This window comes from Rhinolophus sinicus, linkage group LG07, assembly GCF_036562045.2.
Source record: "Rhinolophus sinicus isolate RSC01 linkage group LG07, ASM3656204v1, whole genome shotgun sequence".
NCBI lineage: Eukaryota > Metazoa > Chordata > Mammalia > Chiroptera > Rhinolophidae > Rhinolophus > Rhinolophus sinicus.
The window spans coordinates 33316914-33336808 of NC_133757.1; the positions used below are offsets into that span (position 1 = coordinate 33316914).

General features: G+C 36.8%; 1 protein-coding gene across 2 annotated transcripts in view; it reads left to right on the forward strand.

Annotated features, from left to right (window-relative positions):
• The window catches only part of ASAH2 (N-acylsphingosine amidohydrolase 2), an 84135-nt gene that overhangs the window by 40336 nt on the left and 23904 nt on the right, over positions 1-19895 (forward strand). For both annotated transcript variants that reach the window (XM_019738657.2, XM_074339435.1), the window contains exons 9-13: positions 9849-9969; positions 11511-11636; positions 15484-15570; positions 17538-17642; positions 17765-17846. In XM_019738657.2, coding sequence (XP_019594216.2) covers positions 9849-9969; positions 11511-11636; positions 15484-15570; positions 17538-17642; positions 17765-17846 — 521 coding nt within the window. The remainder of the gene's footprint in view (positions 1-9848; positions 9970-11510; positions 11637-15483; positions 15571-17537; positions 17643-17764; positions 17847-19895) is intronic.

The following is a 19895-nucleotide window of genomic DNA, read 5'->3' on the forward strand; positions in this document are numbered from 1 at the left end:
CTTTTCTTCCGACAAGTTTTTTTCCTTGAGTTTGTAAGAGTGGCATGGACCCTTTTCTCCCTTCCTCCCTCCCTCCCTCTCTCCCTTCCTTCCTTCCTTCTTCTTTTTTTTTTTTTTGTTAACCTTTTCAACCCTCTAGCAGTTGATATGACAAGGCTTCTATTCATCAGGAAGGAGCTGTAAGGAAGGTCTGAGCAGGTGTTTAAAGGATTGCTCCATTGCTTTCTGCTTTATATAATGCAAATCCTTTTATGCTTACAACTGACTGGTTTTTATGGCTTTGGTTTCTAAACTTGGGATGAATTAAATTTCAAAGGGTCATGTAAGGGTACCCTTTAAAGGCACATTTTAAAAAACAACAGGGACAGTGATTTGCTCAGAATATTTGAATAATTTGTGTACACACTTAGAAAAATCCAATTTATGAAATTACACGAATTTATTCAAATATATTGACTTACAGAACACATTCATGGTGTGTGTGTGTGTGTGTGTGTGTGTGTAAATCTCTTCCATTTATGACTATGACTTCTTAAATTATAATGTCTGACTGTTTATATCCTATGGATATCTATTCTAGCCTCTACATCCTTCCCTTAGTCCAGTTAACCCCACTCAGATAGCAAATGGGGAAACCTCAGTGAACTGTCCTTCACTCACCATTCTTTTTTTTTTTTTTTTTACATTTTTTATTAGTTTCAGGTGCACAAAGCAATGTAATAGTTAGACATTTATCATTTATATCCCTCACACAGTGACAACCCCTCTCCCCCCATCCACTACCCCTCTGACATCGCACACAGCCATTACATGTCCACTGTCTCTATTCCTAATGCTGTACTCCGCTTCTTGTAACCATATATATATATATAATTGTAGTCGACGTTCATTATTGTTCAGCTTCAGCTTCAGGTGTACAGTGCAGTGATCAGGCATCTACAGCATCCCTGAGGTGGTCTCCCTAACGAGACAAGTGTCATTCAGATACCCTACAAAATCTTTACAACATTATTGATTACATTCCCCAAATTGACTTTCGTATCCCCGTTCTTGACCTCTTCTCTTTTCTCCACCTCATCTCATCTTTATCTTTATAAATACCTTGTCTGTTAATATCAACTCTGGTTTGTGAAGCCCTGCTTTCTGTTCCTATATCCTTCATTGAATTTTTCCTTCTTGTTCTGCCCCTTCTATTTTGTTGTAAAGATTGATGCTGTCTTCCTCCCCCAACTTTCCTATCAGCTTGTCTGTGTTCTTCTCCAGTGGAGTCAAGGCCTTGGCTGTATAGTAAGTTTTCACCCTATTTCTGGTCTATCCCCATGTAAAGCAAAGGTGCTTACTAAGGGCTTTTCGATGATGTGGGTCATGATAGCTGACTGATAATAGAGATAAATCATGTTTGTTAATTTAATTTGTCCCATGTTTAGAAACCAAAGCCATAAAACCAGTTGTCATAACTGGCAAAAAACATTGGACTTACTTGATTGTTGGATACCTGGAAAGTTCTTAACCCAACGAGATTTAAAAGGCGATTATTTTTTTTCAAGTTTTTTTCCCCAGTATAAAAATAATATGTACTCACCATAGAAAAACTTGAAAAATATAGGAAAGTAGAAAGAAAAAAAAATAACTCAAAGTTATATTTCCCAATGTCAACCACAGTTTATATTCAGGTACATTTTCTTCCGTCCATATCCTTATGTGGAACATATAATAAGAAATAGGCATGACTAAAAGGTCATTCTATAAATGTGGATGCTTACTTGATTTCTTTCACTCTGGGCACTAGAAGCTTTAAATTACTGTGAAAAATATTAACAATCTTATCTCCCTATATTGAGACTACCAAGTGTTTTCTTTTATAGTGACTCCATATCTAATAATGATTTTTTTTTGTCTCAAAGTCTATGTACTCTCAAGTTAATATAACTAAAAATTTCTCTGCATGTTAGAATTTTTCATGTATGTATTTTATATCATTGTCTTTCAACTTTTTTGGGTCCTTATATTTTAGAGGTGTCTCTTATGAATATCATATAACTTTACTTGTTTTTCACTCTGACAATCTTTGTATTTTGATTCATGAGTTTAGTCTAAGAAACTGTGATTATTATATATCTGGACTTTTCTATGACTCTTCACTTTGTGCTATTTGTCTCACTTTTTCAGTGCTTGTTTTTTCTTCCTCTGTGACCTTTTCGAGGATGAAGAGAGATTTAAAAAACAATCTGTAAATGGCAGATTGTAGTTTCTAAAGATGGCTGCAATAATAGCTCTTCTCTCACATATTCTATACAAAGTGACTGTGGCAGCCCCCAGTAAGAGGTGAAGATGATTTCTCTAGGCTTTGAAACTGGCCTGGCATTGGGACTGCTTTGATTAATGGGAAAGGGTAGAACTGACGCTGTGCCAGGGCTGGAGTTGTTTCTTTTTTCAGTAGAATTTTATTTTTTAGAGCAGTTTTAGGTTCACAGCAAAATTAAGCAGAAAATACAGAGATGTCCCATGTATCCCTTAGCCCCCAACACACACACACCCTCCCTGACTGTCAAACACTATCAACATCCCCTAACAGAGAGGTACATTTGTTACAAGTAATGAACCCACACTGACACATCATCGTCACCCAAAGTCCATAGTTTACATTAGAGTTCACTCTTGGTGTTGTTATCAACTGGTTTTTTAATCATCTGATAATCCTGGGACTTGATAATACTTCTATTAACATTTTGTTAAATGGCCTTTGCCTAATCATATTTATGCATTTTTTAAGTGAGACTTTATTGTATATACAACTTAGTAACATTTTTTTTATTTAGAAGTGTCGTGTCCAGCGCAACAGAGGCAGTGAGGGAATGAAAAGGGGCGGCTTTAGGTTAAGTTTTTTTAAAAAAGAATGTAGTAGAGACTTGATGCAGTGAAATCTCAGAAGGCCAGGGGGCCTCGCAGTCATGGAAGACTGGAGCCTTGACTCAGGCCAACGGGTGACTTTTATTGATATTCACATAAGGTATTAGCATTATTTATTCCACAGTCTGTGAATCTCATACATCTTAATAGAAAACCGATTTGAGTCAATCATCCTTGCCTGCAGACAGCTGGACCCTAAGTCTCAACTTCCCCAAGGGACAAAGCCTATATGCATATGCATAGATGGAGAGCACCTCATTGAATCACTTCCCTTGCAGGTTTTGGGAAGGAATGCAGCCACAGAGGCTGAGGCTTTCCTTAGCCTGAGGAAGGTGGGGGCTGTGCCCACCTCTGTGAACCCCGTGGGTTCTCCTGTTGGTCCCTATGACTGCGTCTGGCTTGAGTTGTTCCTTCCGTGAGGAATCTTACTCGTCATTGACTGTCCAGTCATCTTTCTGGGACCAAACAGGGAGGCATAAGGTGCAAACACAAAAGTTTAGCAAAGTCCCTGAAAGGATCATCTTACCGACTCTCCTATCTACAGGGGCAGGTAGAAGGAAACAAAAGGTTAAGCTGTTGTGTGGCTACATAGAAGCACCTTATGAATATCTTTTAATGCTACTTAGTGTTTTATAATTACCATTTAAAAATTTCTGTATTCATTATATGCATGATAATGTGATGTGTTCAACAAACCAGAAAATTTTTTGATACTTCGTTTATAGTATTTTTCATCATAAAATACACTGTAGTAGGCATTCTCGAACACATATCTTATATATTTGCCAATGATTTCCTTAAGCTAAATTCCTAGAAGTGGGATTTCTGAGCCAAAGAGGAATACTTATTAATAAGGCTTTCTCAAATTCCCAAATGGCCCTCTGGAAAGGTTTTGTTGGTTTACACTCTTGCTACCCAAGCGTGAGCAGAGTGTTATTTTTTGTACTCTTGCCAACCTTGGTATTATCATGCTTTACAATTGTTGCTAAGTAATAGACCAAAAAAGCCAAATCACTGTTGTTTTCCTTTTGATTTCTTCTATGTCTAGTTAAGCTGAATTTTAAAAAGTACTCTTATTGCCCATTTCCTATTTTAATTTTGTTGATGGCTTAATCATGCCATTTAGGATACAAGAATTTTGATTGTAGTAACTTAGTGGAATCTAGCCAAACCAGATATCTCTCCAATAACATCATCAAGAAGGGCTTTCTCATCCAGAATTTTTGAACATAACAAAAGGAGTAGTTGAGAATGTACATCTCTTCTCTGGAGCAAAGATGGTAGAAAGATTCTCCAGGATGCTGGCCACCAAGTTTACCTGTACCTTCAGAAGGGTTCCTCTGGCTACTGCTCATTGTCTTTCTTTAATCTGAGCAGGTCTATTTTAAAATTTAGGTTGCCCCTTGGGTAAAATTCCAGGCCCAATAACCCTTCCAGTATAACACAGTGAAACACCCTTTCCTCTCCTCCCTCAAATAGTTTGTAGTGAAACTGATGAGGAAGGCTGTAAGGGAGGTGCAAAGAAGTGTGCTAAGAAGGGTACTTAACGCCTAGTGCCACAACCGACAACTTGAAATTCCAGTGGCTTAACATAGTACAGACTTATTTCATACGAAGCTTAATAAAATTTGGTTAGTCCTTCTGCACACATGTTATTGGCCAGAGCTATTCACATGCTCTTCCCTGCTAGTGGGACTCGGAAATAGAGGAGCACATGGGCATTTTGTAAGACCTCAAGTCTCTGCCACAGGAGGACAGGGTTTTCTCATTTCCTGAGACATGTAAGTTGGATCGTGTAAGTTGACTATACATGTGTTGAATACACACATACACACATCCCATTAATCTTATTAAACATGTATATACACACACATTCAGACCTTTGTATCTCTTTTTCCCTTTTCATCATCATCATCACAGTTATCATCATCACCATCAGCTGCAGAAGTATCAATATCAGCATCATCAACAACGCTGTAGTAATGATTTGTTCCATTCTTAGTATAGACCAGTCTTTAGTACTTTAGATGTATTTGTTCCTTTAATTGTCAAATGCTTTGAGGTAGATGCCAGTATTATCTTTATGTTACAGATATAGACACTGAGGTTCAAATAGGTTAAGTAACTTGTGTCTGACTCCAGTGCTATATTCTTAGCCACTAAAATACATGGCCTCTGTATTACTTTCTTAGGGCTGCCATAACAAATTAGTATAGACTGGATGGCTTAAAACAAAAGAAATTTATCTTCTCACAGGTCAAGAAGCCAGAAATCCCAAATCAAAGTGTTGGCAGGGTTGGTTCTTCTGGAGGCTATGAGGGAGATTCTGTTCCATGCCTCTCTCCTAGTTTCTGGCGGTTGCGGAAATCCTTCACTTGTAGACACATCACTCCAATCTCTGCCTCCCTCTAAGTCTCTGCCTGTCACATCATCTACCTCTCTAAGTCTCTGCCTGTCTTTCTGTTCCTTTCTTCTTGTTATGAAGTCATCAGGCATTGGATTTAGGGCCCAACCTAAGCTAGTATGATTTCACATGCTTTTTGTCTTGACTATATTTCTAAGGACTCTTTATTTCCAAATAAGGTAACATTCTGAGGTTCCAGTAGACATGAATTTTGGGGGGACACTATTCAACCCATTACAGCTTCCTATATTGTATTTACCCAAAGAGCTCCCATGTTATTACACATCTTCATGAACACTACCTTTGAATGGCTGCACAATATTCTCTTTCCCTATTAGTGGATGCTTAGGTTGGAGAGAACAAGGACGTTGGTGCAAATCACACATACGCAGGTGCTGCCTTCCCTGGGCTGACCAAGGTGCCCAGGTTGGTGAACCAAATGGGTAATGGATTTCAGCCTCCACTTACCTGCTTTGTTAGTCACCTTTCTACATGTGGGACATGGTGGCCCAGGTCTGAGAGTATGGAACCTGGGATGAGTTTATTACTTTTAGAATATTTAAGAATCTCAATTTTTATGTTTGGCTTTTTTTCTGTTTCAGAGTAGGAAGTATATATGCTTGAATTTAAAGAGGCCCTAGAAATCTTTTGTCCAAATGCCTCAATTCTATAGGTGGAGAAAATTATAATATTCTATGTTAATTTGCTGTCTATTGATTCACAAAATGTAGTTAAAATGTATTATGTTTTCAGTCTTAGGAAGCAAGAGATCCAGAAATTTTAACTAACTTTGCTACAAACTAGGATGCAATTTCAAATCTCTTGACTTTCCTCAGTACTTTGATTGTATCGTGCTGATTCAAGTTGAGCCATGCTTCCTGTCATATATTCTAGCTGTGACATAATCATTATTTTAAAATGTTTATTAACAGGGACATATTCATCCGTTTATGTCTATATTCTAACTTCTTTTGAAACTACACAAACATTTCTTCCTTTCATTTGAACTTTGCTTTCATGAATACTTTTTGATCATATACAATAAATTGTGAGTACAGCTTTCTTAAATTAAACTGACCACTTTTCTTCATATTTTTGTAAATATTCATCTAGTACCATAGTACTTGGTTGTTGTGACAAACCTGATATATATATATATATATATATATATATATATATATTATTTTTATTTTTATTGGGGAATATTGAGGAACAGTGTGTTTCTCCAGGACCCATCAGCTCCAGGTCATTGTCCTTCAATCTAGTTGTGGAGGGCGCAGATCTGCAATTGTTGTTTTCAATCTTTAGTTGCCGGGGGTGCAGCCCGACATCCCATGTGAGAATCGAACTAGCAACCCTGTTGTTCAGAGCTTACGCTCTAATCAACTGAGCCATCCAGCTGCCCACAAGCCTGATATTTTAATAGCACATATTTCAAAGGGCAGAGGAGGAAAAATAGGGCATCTTCTTATCCTGAAATTTAAATAACTTTTTTGAATACTTATTGTTTCATTTTTGTAGGAAAAAAGTTCAATTAATTTTCTAATGCCTAAAATAATTGAAAATAACTCAATGAAATAAACAAGAATTCAAGTTTGTAGTCTAATTAGTAGACCAAAATTCTTAGCATTTGCTTTCTCCACAGGTGTTGTTGTGTTTCCTTGATGATAGAGAACATGGCTCATTTCTCTCTATGTTCCCTGGGGTTTAACGCAATGCCAACCACATGCTTGGCTACTAATGCGTTCGTGTTGATTCAATGAGTGGCACAACTGCTACCTCTCTTTGCCCTTGTGCATTCTGCTCTGGCCACCGTGACTATCCATTCTCTGAACACACTGCTCCCTATCCCATCTGCGTGCCTGTGTTATGAATGAGTTTTTTCCAGTGACCCCCTTGCCAGATTCGTACTCATCTTTTAAGATCCAGTTCAAATGTCACATCTCTTAGGGCAAGATGATGACTCATTCATCTCTCTGTAACCTGCACCTGGCACAGAGTCAACGTTAACTAAATTTGTATTGAATGAGCAAGTGAATGAACAGAAGGGACGGAGCCAGTATCCCATAGCAGATCAGAACATGAGCTTTGTGGTCTGGCAAACCTGGATTCGTAGCCCTACTTCTTGACTTACACTTACGTGACCTTGATCAGGTTACATCATTATTCTGAGACTTCTTTTCCTTAGTTGTCAAAAGAGGATAATGACAGCATCTGACTCAAAGAGTTCTTGTGAGAATAAAATGAGATTCTGTATGGAAAATCCTTCACCTCAAAAGTGTTAAATGATGACAGAATCGTCCTACAGGTTTCCTTTTATTGGAGAGGTTGTGACTCCAACTAATTGGAAAACACGACTTGAGTGGAATTTCCCCTGGCACTTGGGTTTTAAGAGACAGAGACAAACAACCAAGAAGAAACTAATATAAGGTTTTTTAGAAACATGGAAACCTTGCAAGTAAGTTCTAGGGGATGACCTTCGAACTACCTTCAGCCTAAACTTCTGTACCTTTTTGCACAGTGGCAAATATATACCTTGGGGACTGAATTGACTGGTGATTTGGCCTAACACTGTTTAAAAAAAAAAAAAATTTAAATGGATGTCAACATTGAAAAAAAAAAACTACAATGGAAATGTTTAAGTATATACCAATTTAGAGTGATTAGTCTAATGAATCTCCACATAACTATTAATTCAGCTTCTATAATTAGCACTATTCTGCCATTCTGTTTCATCGCTCTGCTCCTTTTTGTTTGTGTGTTTTGCTAGCGTATTTAAAAGCAAATGCCAGATATTATGTTTCATTCATACATATTTCAGTGCGTATATCTATCAGATTAAAAGAAAACAACCTTAAAAAATATAACTATGATCCATGATGACAACCCACAAAATTAAAAATAATTTCTTAGTATGATCTAAAACCCAGTTTGTATTCTGTTTTCCCTGTTCGTATCAATAAAGTTTTTTTTACAGTTGTTTTATTTGAATCAGAATCAAAATACAGTTCACAGATTCCATTTGTTGGCTACGTGTCTTAAGTCTGTTAATTGGTAACAGTTCCCCTCCTCTGTTTCCATACCATTGATTTCTTTAAGAATTTTTAAATAGATCAATATTTCATCAAAACATGGATTCATGGTTTCTTTTGAAATAGTTGGAAGATCTGGCAGTCCTGGCTTGCTCTCCCACAGGCAACATTTGGCTGCAGCACAGTAGAGGCTGCAGCCTTTAGACCTGGCAAATGCCTTCAGAGCTGCAGAGTCCACACTAGTCTCTATTATGCCAGCCCGTGTAAGTCATTTATGTTGCCTACCAGCCCCCGCGGGCATTGTGCTGGCCACCTCTGACCTGCGTATGCATCTGCCAGGCCATGAGAACTGAATCCCGAGTGATGGCTGTGAAGTCCAAAAACATTCCCAGTCATTTGATCAATGTTTAGTTTTGTGCATTATATCACTTATGTAGGACTATAAGCTGAAATGTTTAAAAAGTTTTCAGCAAAGAATTAAATCCACAAAAGATTTGTTTTAAATCCTAAATTAGCCTAAAACTTGATGAATTGGCATCTCTCTTTTCTTGAACATCCTAGCTAACCTGCTTTACCACCTTCTATTCTGTAAAGTAGCTTTTTCACCTATGTGGAGGTTTGATCCTGCAAAGGCCACTGGACAAGGTATCACAGACCCAAACTTGAGTTTTGGTCATTTACGACAGATGGATCACCAATTTGCTTCTCTAAGACACCTTACAGAGTGCAGGTTAATAGCCTTTCTCTAAGGGTTATTGTGAAGTTCAAATAAAGTAACAGATGCGACATTAATTTGTAAACTACACAGCTTTACACTTAAACAAGGTATTACTATGCACAAGGATATATTGAATTATTCATAGCATCCTCTTTCACACCTCTGTGCAGTAGCTCTGCTGTTCCCTCTCCCTGGAATGCCCTTAAGAATTAATTGCTAGTCAACTGTGGTCCCCAAACAGATGTCTATTTCTTTATAACTGTTGTCACACTGTATTAAAGCCATTTGCTCACATCTTTGTCTTCTGTAAAATTTTGAGAGTAAACTGCAGTTCATTTAGTACTTGGCACACAGTAGGCTGATCTCAGTAAATATCCACTGGATCGGATTGATTTGAATAGTTATATGTGTGCCGGTGTTGAGGGACAAAGTCTATGTCTATACCTAGTTCTTTACATAAAGATACCTAAAGAACTAGACTAGTCTATGTCTAGTTCTTTAGGTATATCATCTATTAAATGACCAATCTTGACTCTTGTTAAAAGCTTATGATGAAGATCAAGATGATGAAATATTTATAAAAAGTGTTGTGTTTTCAGTAAATGATCAGTCTTGTTGAGTATATGATTAGTAGTTTAAGCTCATTAACAGTGAAAGAACCTAAATGTGGAATGCCTGTCGTTGATTTTTTTTCCTGCTGTGGAAAACTTACGCTCCCAGTCACCATTGTTGGCCCAGTTATCTGGTTCCCTTCATTAACTTAGGGCTTCTTGCTCTGTTACAGCTGGTTTGCCATCCACCCAGTCAGCATGAACAACACCAATCATCTTGTAAATAGTGACAATATGGGCTATGCATCTTACCTTTTTGAGCAAGAAAAGAACAAAGGATATCTACCGGGACAGGTGAGAATTTTATGGCATTGAAAGCTTCATCTTCGCTCATTCAGTATCATAATTCATGCAGTGTTCAGAATAGCTGACTCAAATCTTCAGAGTAAAGTGTCATCATGGACGTCACATACTGATATACTTGATAAAAAGAATTCTCCATTCTTCCTAGTAGGGAAAGAAAAATGAAAAATGACTAATAAGCTTTGCGTCAAATACTGCTTATATTAATGGCTTCATAAAGTTACAGTTAGATAAAGGAGGGCAAGTTCAAGATTTTTGCAATATCTAATAGTTTTTTTATCAACTTCTAAACATATGACAAACTGTGTCGATATTTGCTTCTGCTTTTAGCGTTATAAAAGTATTAAGCACATTCTTAATGGTGTAAGAACCTGAATGAGGATAGGTGATGAGTCCTTTTTCACTGGTCCAGGCTTTCCTCTTAGTGATGAATTTCCTTTCCAGGACTTGGTTCTACTTCCCGGTAATAAAGGCTAAATCAGAGACAACCCTAATCCATTAGACTTGTTTTAGTGATTTTGAAACACAGTGAGTGACAGGAGCAGAGATGGGGTGGGGGGCTGGGAACCCAGTCCATGTACACTCGGAATCTCCTCAGATCTGTGTAAAATAAAGACTGCGAATAGATAAGTGGGAGAAGGGACCCTGCTCTGCTTGACACCAGCATCCAAGCCCCGAATGCAGAAGAATATAAACCATGGGATGAGAGCCCCAGTCACTGTGATACAGATATTATTAGCCCCATGTACATTTGATCTGATCTTTTAGTGCCTTTGTTGGCAAAACTCTTATTTTTTCATTTTAGCCCGTGTTTTAGGGAAAAGAAAGGAGGTTCCATTTATGATCACTGGCTGGATGCTGGGTACTTTGAGATACATGATCTTTTTAGCATCAAAAATGACATATGATCTTTAATACTTGCTTATCTCTTTCCCTAGAAAGTTTAAGACATTTAAGATGGAATGGTAGACCAGTGGGTTGAGGTTAATACCTTGTACCGCTCTCAAAGGTTATGCATTATTACTTCAGATTGAAGAGATAGAGAACAGATACACTGAAGAGCAGGTCTGGATGGTGGATGCTATATTTAGGTTCAGTTTTGCAGCAGGATAATCTTGATTGGCTCTTTTCTTTTTAAGCCGATAGGGTATTTATTTTTAAAGGGCGAATGGATTTTTGGAACTCCAGGTACAACACCAGAGAGGAGACTTATGTTTCAGCATTTTGTAGTTTGTTGTTGCAATACTGTGTTTCTTGTCAAAATGTTTCTGTTTGAGGGGCAAATTTGAAACTCTCCTGCTCGAAACAGCTTTATTGATCATTGGAATATCAAGGATAATAATACGGACACTGACTGCAATGCGAGCCTTTTCAGAAATAAAAAAATTTCACAGAATATTGTACATTCCCCTTTTCATTGTGTGCAAATGATTTAGAACAGTTCGCTAGAGCATATTGAATGTTTGCATTTTTAATGGAAGTCATGGGAAATAAGAAAGAATAAAAAGGCAATTGGCTGTTTCTTTTGGCAGGGTCCATTTGTAGCAGCTTTTGCTTCATCCAACCTAGGAGATGTGTCCTCCAATACCCGCGGCCCACATTGCATCAACACAGGAGAGTCTTGTGATAACGCCAATAGCACTTGTCCCATTGGTGGGGTAGGTAATTGTGACATGAAATCTTTGTGTTTACATTTCATATACCTTTTTTGTTTAAATACTTATCATTAATTGACAAGTATTTCCTCAAATATACACTGGCCTGCTTACCTCTACCACCTGCTCTTCTCAAAATCACCCAGTAACTTTCAATTGGATAAAATTATATATTTTTTCCATCTGATTGTGATTTTTTTTTTTTTTTTTTTTGTATGATGAGATAATTTGCTACATGTCAGAGATTAAGTATCCTTCCCAAAACTTGGACAGTCGGAAACATTTGCCTTGGCATTTCTGAAGACACGAGATAGTATGAAAAATGCCTGCCTGAGATATTTCTCATGGTTTTTTTTAAACAATATATGATCAAAATTGTTTTCTTTCTTTTAAAATTACAAAATCTTGCTGTAAAACTCAGCATGGAAGCTTAGACAGTAGTAAAAAGTAAAAGTCTCTATTTACCTCCCTTTCTCTCTCCTGTCTCCTTCCCAGAAGTTACCACTCTCACACCTTTCCCTATATATTTGTCTCTGCAGTCATGAAAAAAATTTTACAACTCATTTATTTTTTTATTGGTCCAGGATTTGAGTTTTCCACCCAATTTGTCTTAAAAATCTTTTTATGACTATATGTAAGTCTCAGCATTAGGTTTCAAAACAAATGTGGCTGTACCATCATTTATTTAACTGTTTCCCCGCTTCAAGGTCATTTAGATTTTTCAACTCTGACATGACCAGCAGATGCTCATTTTTGGGTTCTTATTTGTGTTTTAGAACATTTCAACTGTGATATTACTTTTGTTAAACACTATTTCTGGGCTATGTATTTTATTCCAGTCAACACCACCCATTGAGCAATATAGTTTTAACAGTTATACCTTTCTATTATACATTACTACTTTTATATAGAAAGTCTTCCTTTGTTACCTTTTATTTACAAAATTTTCACAAATTATTAATTCACATTGGATCTGATGATTACTTGTTAAATTCCAAAATTCATAGATGAAATGGTTAAAAAAATTATTATACTTATTTGCAGTAGAATATTATGCAACAACTTAATGTCTTATGTTGGAATACTTAATGTGGAAAAAAGTTCATAATACACAATGTTGACTAAAAAATTTAGGAATTAATATTACATATTCATTATGGTTGCAGTTTTGAAAATAAATGCATCATAGTTAACAGACAAACTGAAACACTGAATTGTTGACTATTTTTTCTCTTTTTGGTACCATTATAAGTAGTTTTTATTCTATTTATATGTTTTTTTCTACAATGAGTGAATTTACCTTATACTCAGAAAAAAATTACAACAAAACCATACCCCCTTCCACAATAGGATTCTGTTTCTCTCTGTTCCTTTCCAAGTGTTGGATTGGCTTCCCTCACGTTAGCAATATGGCAGTCAGCAGTGAGGAAGGAGTGTGCTTTTATCACCCCATATACAGTAGGAGAGAGAGAAATCCTCTCCTCCAACCATGGAATAAAAGTTCTCTATTGTATGATTGGGTCAATTTATGTCACATGGCCATCCCTGGACCACAGCAGTTGCTGGGGGAATGGTACCTATTGATTGCTTTAGGCTGGAGTTCTTGACCATTCTTCAGCAATGCCTAGCATAGACATGATTGCTTTAGACTTACCTGGAACTAGGAATGGGATTGGTGACTGCAAGGGGAGAGATGGCTTCCTGAACAAAATTGGGATTCACTTAAGAAAGAGAAAGAGGGAAATGGGCAAATGTTGCCATGTCTTCTGCTTTAATGTGGCTTCCTTAAAAATAACTTTTAAAGTACTCCCTCATCCTACAATTAACCTGTTAACATTTTAATGAACATCCTTCCAGACAACTTTTTATGCATCCATGCATATATATGCACATATGTACAATTTCACATAGTGGGATCACACTAAAATACTGTGCTATACCCTGCTTCCTTATTTCTGGTAAATATACTTTAAAACATCATTTATACTGACTCCATAATTTTCAGTTTTAAGTGCCATAATTAATCAGTCCCTTACTGATGAGTCTTTTCTTTCCTTGCCTTCTTTCTTCCTTTACATCCTCTTTCCCTTCTTTTTTTCCTTCCTTTGTATAAGTATGCTATGATCACTCTGCTTGTCATATATATTTTCACATGAGTAAGAGTTTCACCTTAGGACAAATTCTTAAAAGTCAGTTTGCTGTCAAAGAGGAAGGAATCTAACATACGCTAAGCATTGCCCAAAAGCTCTCTCAATCACATTTCCACCCACAGTGCATGAGTGACAGTTTCCCCAGTCTCTCACCAATACCAGGACTGTCAGAACTGTCAATCTTTCAAGTTTTACCAATACAATATGCAAAGAGTTCTCTTTTTGTAGTTTAAACTTATATTTAATTTCTCATGAAACTCAACACATTTTAATGTTGAATGGCCCTTTACAGTTCTTTTTCTTTCTTTTTTTTTTTTTTGTAATTTTATTTCATCTGTATTCCATTGTGTATCCATTAGGATAGTTCTCTTTGTTTTTATTTTTTTCCAGCTTTATTGAGATATAATTGACATATAACATTGTGTAATTTTAAGGTGTCCAATGTGATGATTTTGCTATACATATAAAATGCTTTTTACTGCAAATAAGAGATAACTCAATATGGATAAATCAAAAGGTATTAATAAAGATATTTTTTCTTATTGACTTTTTAAAGTTCCTAATATATTAAAGTCTTAGCTTGTCATAACCAGTGCATCCTCCCCCCCAAGTTTATCATTTGTCTTTCAGCCTCACTTATGTTTTGGTTTTCCCCATATGGATGTTTAAGATGTTTAATGTGTCAGATTTATTAAGCCTGTCCTATATAATTTTAAAAGGGTCTTTCACACCCTTAGAACTTTAAAATATATTTATTCATATTTTATTTTAATACTTTTTGGTTTCATTTATAATATTTAATAGCTGATCAATGTAAAATATTTCTGATGTAAGGTATAGCGTCAGATTTATTTACTGATTTATTTTCTGAGGGTCAGCTAATTATTCCAACATAATTTTAACTGAGTTTCAATTTAAGGCCATCGTAAGCAAGAGCCACAGGCAAAAACAAGCAAGTAGAGGGCCAGCCCGGTGGCTCAGGCGATTGGAGCTCCGTGCTCCTAACTCCGAAGGCTGCTGGTTCGATTCCCACATGGGCCAGTGGGCTCTCAACCACAAGGTTGTCAGTTCGATTTCCCATAAGGGATGGTGGGCAGCACCCCCTGCAACTAATGATTGAACACAGCACCTTGAGCTGAGCTGCGCCCTCCACAACTGAGACTGAAAGGACAACAACTTGAAGCTGAACGGCACCCTCCACAACTAAGATTGCAAGGACAATGACTTGGAAAAAATCCTGGAAAAATGCACACTGTTCCTCAATAAAATCCTGTTCTCCTTCCCCAATAAAATCTAAAAACAAAAAAAACCAAAAAACAACAACAACAACATAAAACCTAAACAAAAAACAAGCGAGTAGAGAGATGTGCAACAAATGAAGACTTGGCTTTAGGTCTTAGCTACATGTGGGTAGCTAAGGAAAGATTTATCCTCTAACAAATCTGACAAATCCTCTAACCCACCTGAGCCTCAGTTCCTTATTTTTCAAAGGTGCTGAAATAGATGATTTCTAAAGATATTCACTGCTCCAATTCAATGAATGATTTTATTTTTCGTAATCTGTAAATCGAGAGATTGTCTGAAAAGAAATGCTAGAATGTGGCTTAAAAATGTGTTTGCTTAGATTCACTTGTAATTTTCTATTTCTTAAAATAATCTCTTATTTCACTAAGAACACATCTTGTCTCATTTTGTTCCAGTCTACCACGTGCATTGCTATGGGACCTGGACAGGATATGCTTGACAGCACCCAAATTATAGGACGGACCATGTATCAGGCAGCAAAGGTATGCTGTGCACTCAACTTCTTTCATCTTTGTTTGGAATTGTTCTTTAAAATCCACTGACATTGTTCATTCGAAAGTCAATAACTGTAAGGAAGAGAACAAGAGCTCAAGCTGCGCCAAGGATTCTGGAAGACTGAATGCTTTTACATGTCAGCTAGGAATGTTGCTTTCACAAGCCACACAGGAATCTGTCTCTGACTGCTTGATCCAACTGCTTACAGGAAGTACATTTAAAACCAAGTAACCAGGAAGACGTGCTACTTCAGAAAGTGGGATAATAGACAGACTGTAAGACTTTCAATTAACATGGTATCAAATATGACCACACTGTTCCAAAATCTTGGAAATCTCTCAAGCTTTAGCCGGCCAAATCATCTAGCCATTTCTTAACTTTTCCTTCAATGACAAGGCAAGGCTGAACAGCACAGCTCCCAGCTCCTCCAATTTGGATTCAAATTAGTTCTAGTCTTCTTTGATATGGGAAAGATCATCCATCTTCTCTTTTCTTAACATCTTTCTTCCTTTCTTCCTTTCTTCCTTCCTTCCCTCCCTCCCTCCCTCCCCTCCCTCCCTCCCTCCCCCCTCCCTCCCTCCCTCCCTCCTCCCTCCCTCCCTCCCTTTCTCCCTCCCTCCCTCCTTTCCTTCTTTCCTTCTTTTTTTTTTTCTTTTTTTCTTTTTTTAGGAGAGACTCTGGTTTCCAGTAAGATTACTATAAGTTGCTCTACTGTCCTCCCTCTACTAAATTTTATCTTTCATTTTGCTCCATATTATGTGTCAGCATTTATGGAAACAGATTGCTGATTGAAATGACAAAGGATGAGCTCTAGAGTTAATATCTCTAATAAAGACAGTTAAAGCTTTTCCTTTTTATAGCTTAGTCAACCTTTGTTGTGCGCACACGAGTGTGTGTGTGTGTGTGTGTGTGTGTGTGTGTGTTTAAGTAAATATTTTGTTCCAAGGATTCTAAAATGTTTCAGGAGCTATTAAGGAAGATCAAAAGCACCTTTAAAAATATCAGACACTAGCCAGCCTAAATGCTGCTGTTTCTTTTTAATTACTGTATTATCCTCAGTGGATTTCTCTAAATTAACAGATCCTATTTAGAGTGTGCACTCGTGACACAATTTGGAGTCAGAAATTTTGTTACCATTCTGGGCCTCAGAACCACAGAGATTTGTCCCACATTTTGTATTCTCTTCTCAGGAAGGCACTACCTCCCTTTTAATCAGGGGAGGCAAGCTGCAGCTAGTGTTACTGAGATCTCCTTTGTTGAAACCGGATGGGGGTGTAGTGGAAATGAGATAGGTGTCCGGCAAATGGACTTGTGCTGAAGCATCATTTGCCTATATTGTGTGATACAAATCAATAAAAACAAACATTTCTCAACATGTTTTGGCTCACATTTCCCATAAGATTGAAAAAAAGTATCAATTGATCATATTGAAAAGAAAAAGATTATCAAAAGGTGAATAGTGCGTGTGTGTGGGGGGAAGGGGACGGGGCCAGGGAGCTGATGCAGATTAAGTGTGTCTGAAATATTTCAAGCCATCCTTTGGTGCCAGCCCTGCCAGAGGACCCAAGGATTCTGAGAGGGAAATGTCCATGAGAATGCCTGATGATACATTTTTGTTCTGGCAAAGAAAGTAATTTGTCCCATCTACTTCTAATCTTAAATTTTCCTTTCTGTCTTTCAAGTGAGATTGGAGCCTTTTGTGCCACATCTTATATCAGCAGAATTTCATATCTGTGGGGAATAGACACAGGTCCACTGTTTCAGGGCCTTCAATCTTCAGGGAAGCCACTGGGGTTGGTAGAGAGATGCATGTGGATAGTGGCTATTAGTAAGAAGCCAGCAAAATGGAACTTGGATGAGAGATGCATTTTCAAATTGATACTTATTGGGTACAGTTGGTAGTATTCATTTTAACTTTTTTGATTGTAACAGTTAGCCTATGTGGGTTTTCTAGGAACTGTATGCCTCCGCCTCCCAGGAGGTAACTGGACCATTGATTTCGGCTCATCAGTGGGTGAATATGACGAATGTTACTGTCTCGCTCAATTCTACACACACAGTAAGTGTCACCGAGTCACGCTGATTTTGCCATAAGGGTAAAGGCTCTGGGCTTATCTCATTATTTACTTGAAGTTTAACTTCTGTTTCTTTCTTGTTTTGATTTTAAAATCTTTCTATTAGGCAAAAACGTGTAAACCAGCACTGGGCTACAGTTTTGCAGCAGGCACCACTGATGGATTCGGTAGCCTCAATTTTACACAGGGTGAGGAAATCTGTGCTTCCAGGTTCTGAAGTTCAGGGCTGTGTTCCCTAATGGGGTTTAATTGTAGCCAGTACACTGACTATTTTTATTTTTAAACTCAGGGATTTCCGGGTTTTCCAGGTTTCTACATGACTGATTTCTCAGGGATAGGTGTCTAGTCGCCTAGCTTTCCACTGACTGAAATAGAATCAGAAATAAATTCTCTTTGAATTTTAATCTATGGATGAACAATTTTAAATTGTGCTTGGGCAAGAGTGCACTTGGGGGTGCAGCATGTGATCCCAGGTCCTCTTCCTGTGTGTATTTCCACAGTTTTATAATTGATTATTGTAGGTTTTATAATTTCATTCTGATTATCACTGTAATAATATACATTGTAAAGTAGAGAAAGTGGAAAAAGTGAAAGAGTATCATCTACAGGAAATGTTTTGGCTTATTTCATTCTTGTCATTCATGTATGTGTATGTCTTGGAACCATTAATTAAAACAATGAATACAGTTGCAATTTGACATATTTGGTGCCATCTTTCCTGGTAATATTTTATCCACTTTATCTAATGTTCTAAAACAATAATTTTAATAGAACTTTTGGGATATAATTTACATACCACACAATTTTTTGCTGGTATTTTGTTTGGGATTTTTGCTTTTATATTCATCAGGAATATCAGCCTGTAATTTTCTTGTGGGGTCCTTACTTATCTGGCTTTGGTATCAGGATAATGCTGGCCTTGTAAAGTGAGTTTGGGAGTCATCACTCCTCTTCAATTTTTGGGAAGAGTTTGATAAAGATTGACATTAATTCTTTAAATGTTTGGTTGAATTCACCAATAAAACCTCCTAGTCCTGGGCTTTTCTTTGTTAGAAGGTTTTTGATTACTGATTCAATCTTACTCATTGGTCTGTTCAAATTTTTTGTTTCTTTATGATTCAGTTTTGGTAGTTTGTGTATTTCTAGGAATTTATCCATTTGTGGCATAAAATTGCTCATAGTAGTCTCTTATGATTCTTTGTATTTCTGTGGTGTCAGTTGAAATGCCTCATCTTTCATTTCTGATTCTTTAATTGAGTCTTCTCTCTTTTTTTCTTTGTCTAACTAAAGGTTTGTCAGTCTTGTTTATCATTTCAAAAAAAGTTCTTAATTTTGTTGACCAATTGACCCATTTATCATTATATAATGACCTTCTTTGTTTCTTGTTGCCACTTTTGACTTAAAGTCTGTTTTGTCTGATGGAATTATAGTTACTCCTGTTCACTTCTGATTATCATTTGATGGGATATCTTTTCCTATTCCTTAAATTTGAACCTATGTGTATCCTTAAAGCTGAAGTGAGGCTCCAGTAGTCTTTTGTTATTGGTTTCTATTTTCATGTAATTGTGGTCAGAAAAGATATTTAGTGTGATTTCAATATTTTAAATTTGATAAAGCTTGTTTTGTGACATAACATATGATTTATCCTGGAGAATGTTCCATATGCACTTGAGCAGAATGTGTATTCTGCTGCTATTGGATAAAATGTTCCATATATGTCTGATAGGTCCATATGACCCAAAGTATAGTACAAGTCCAATGTTTCATTGTTGATTTTCTGTCTGAAGGATCTATCCATTGTTAAAAGCAGGGTAAGAAGCTCCCTACTATTATTGTATTGTCTATTTTTCCCTTCAGATCTGTCAATATTTGTTTTATATATTTAGGTATTCCAATGTTGGTGTGTAAATATTTACAATTGTTATATTCTCGACAAGTTGACCCATTTATCATTATATAATGACTTTCTTTGTTGTTATCATTTTTGACTTAAAATCTGTTTTGTCTGATGGAATTATAGCTACCTATGTTTAGTTCTGATTTTCATTTGCATGGAATATCTTTTGCTATTCCTTAAATTTGAACCTATGTGTATCCTTAAATCTGAAGTGAAATTTTTGTAGGGAGCATATAGTTCATCTTGATTTTTATCCATCAATCATTCTACCTTTTATATGGAGAATTTATTTCCATTTAAAGTAATTATTTATATGTAACAACTTACTAATGCCATTGTA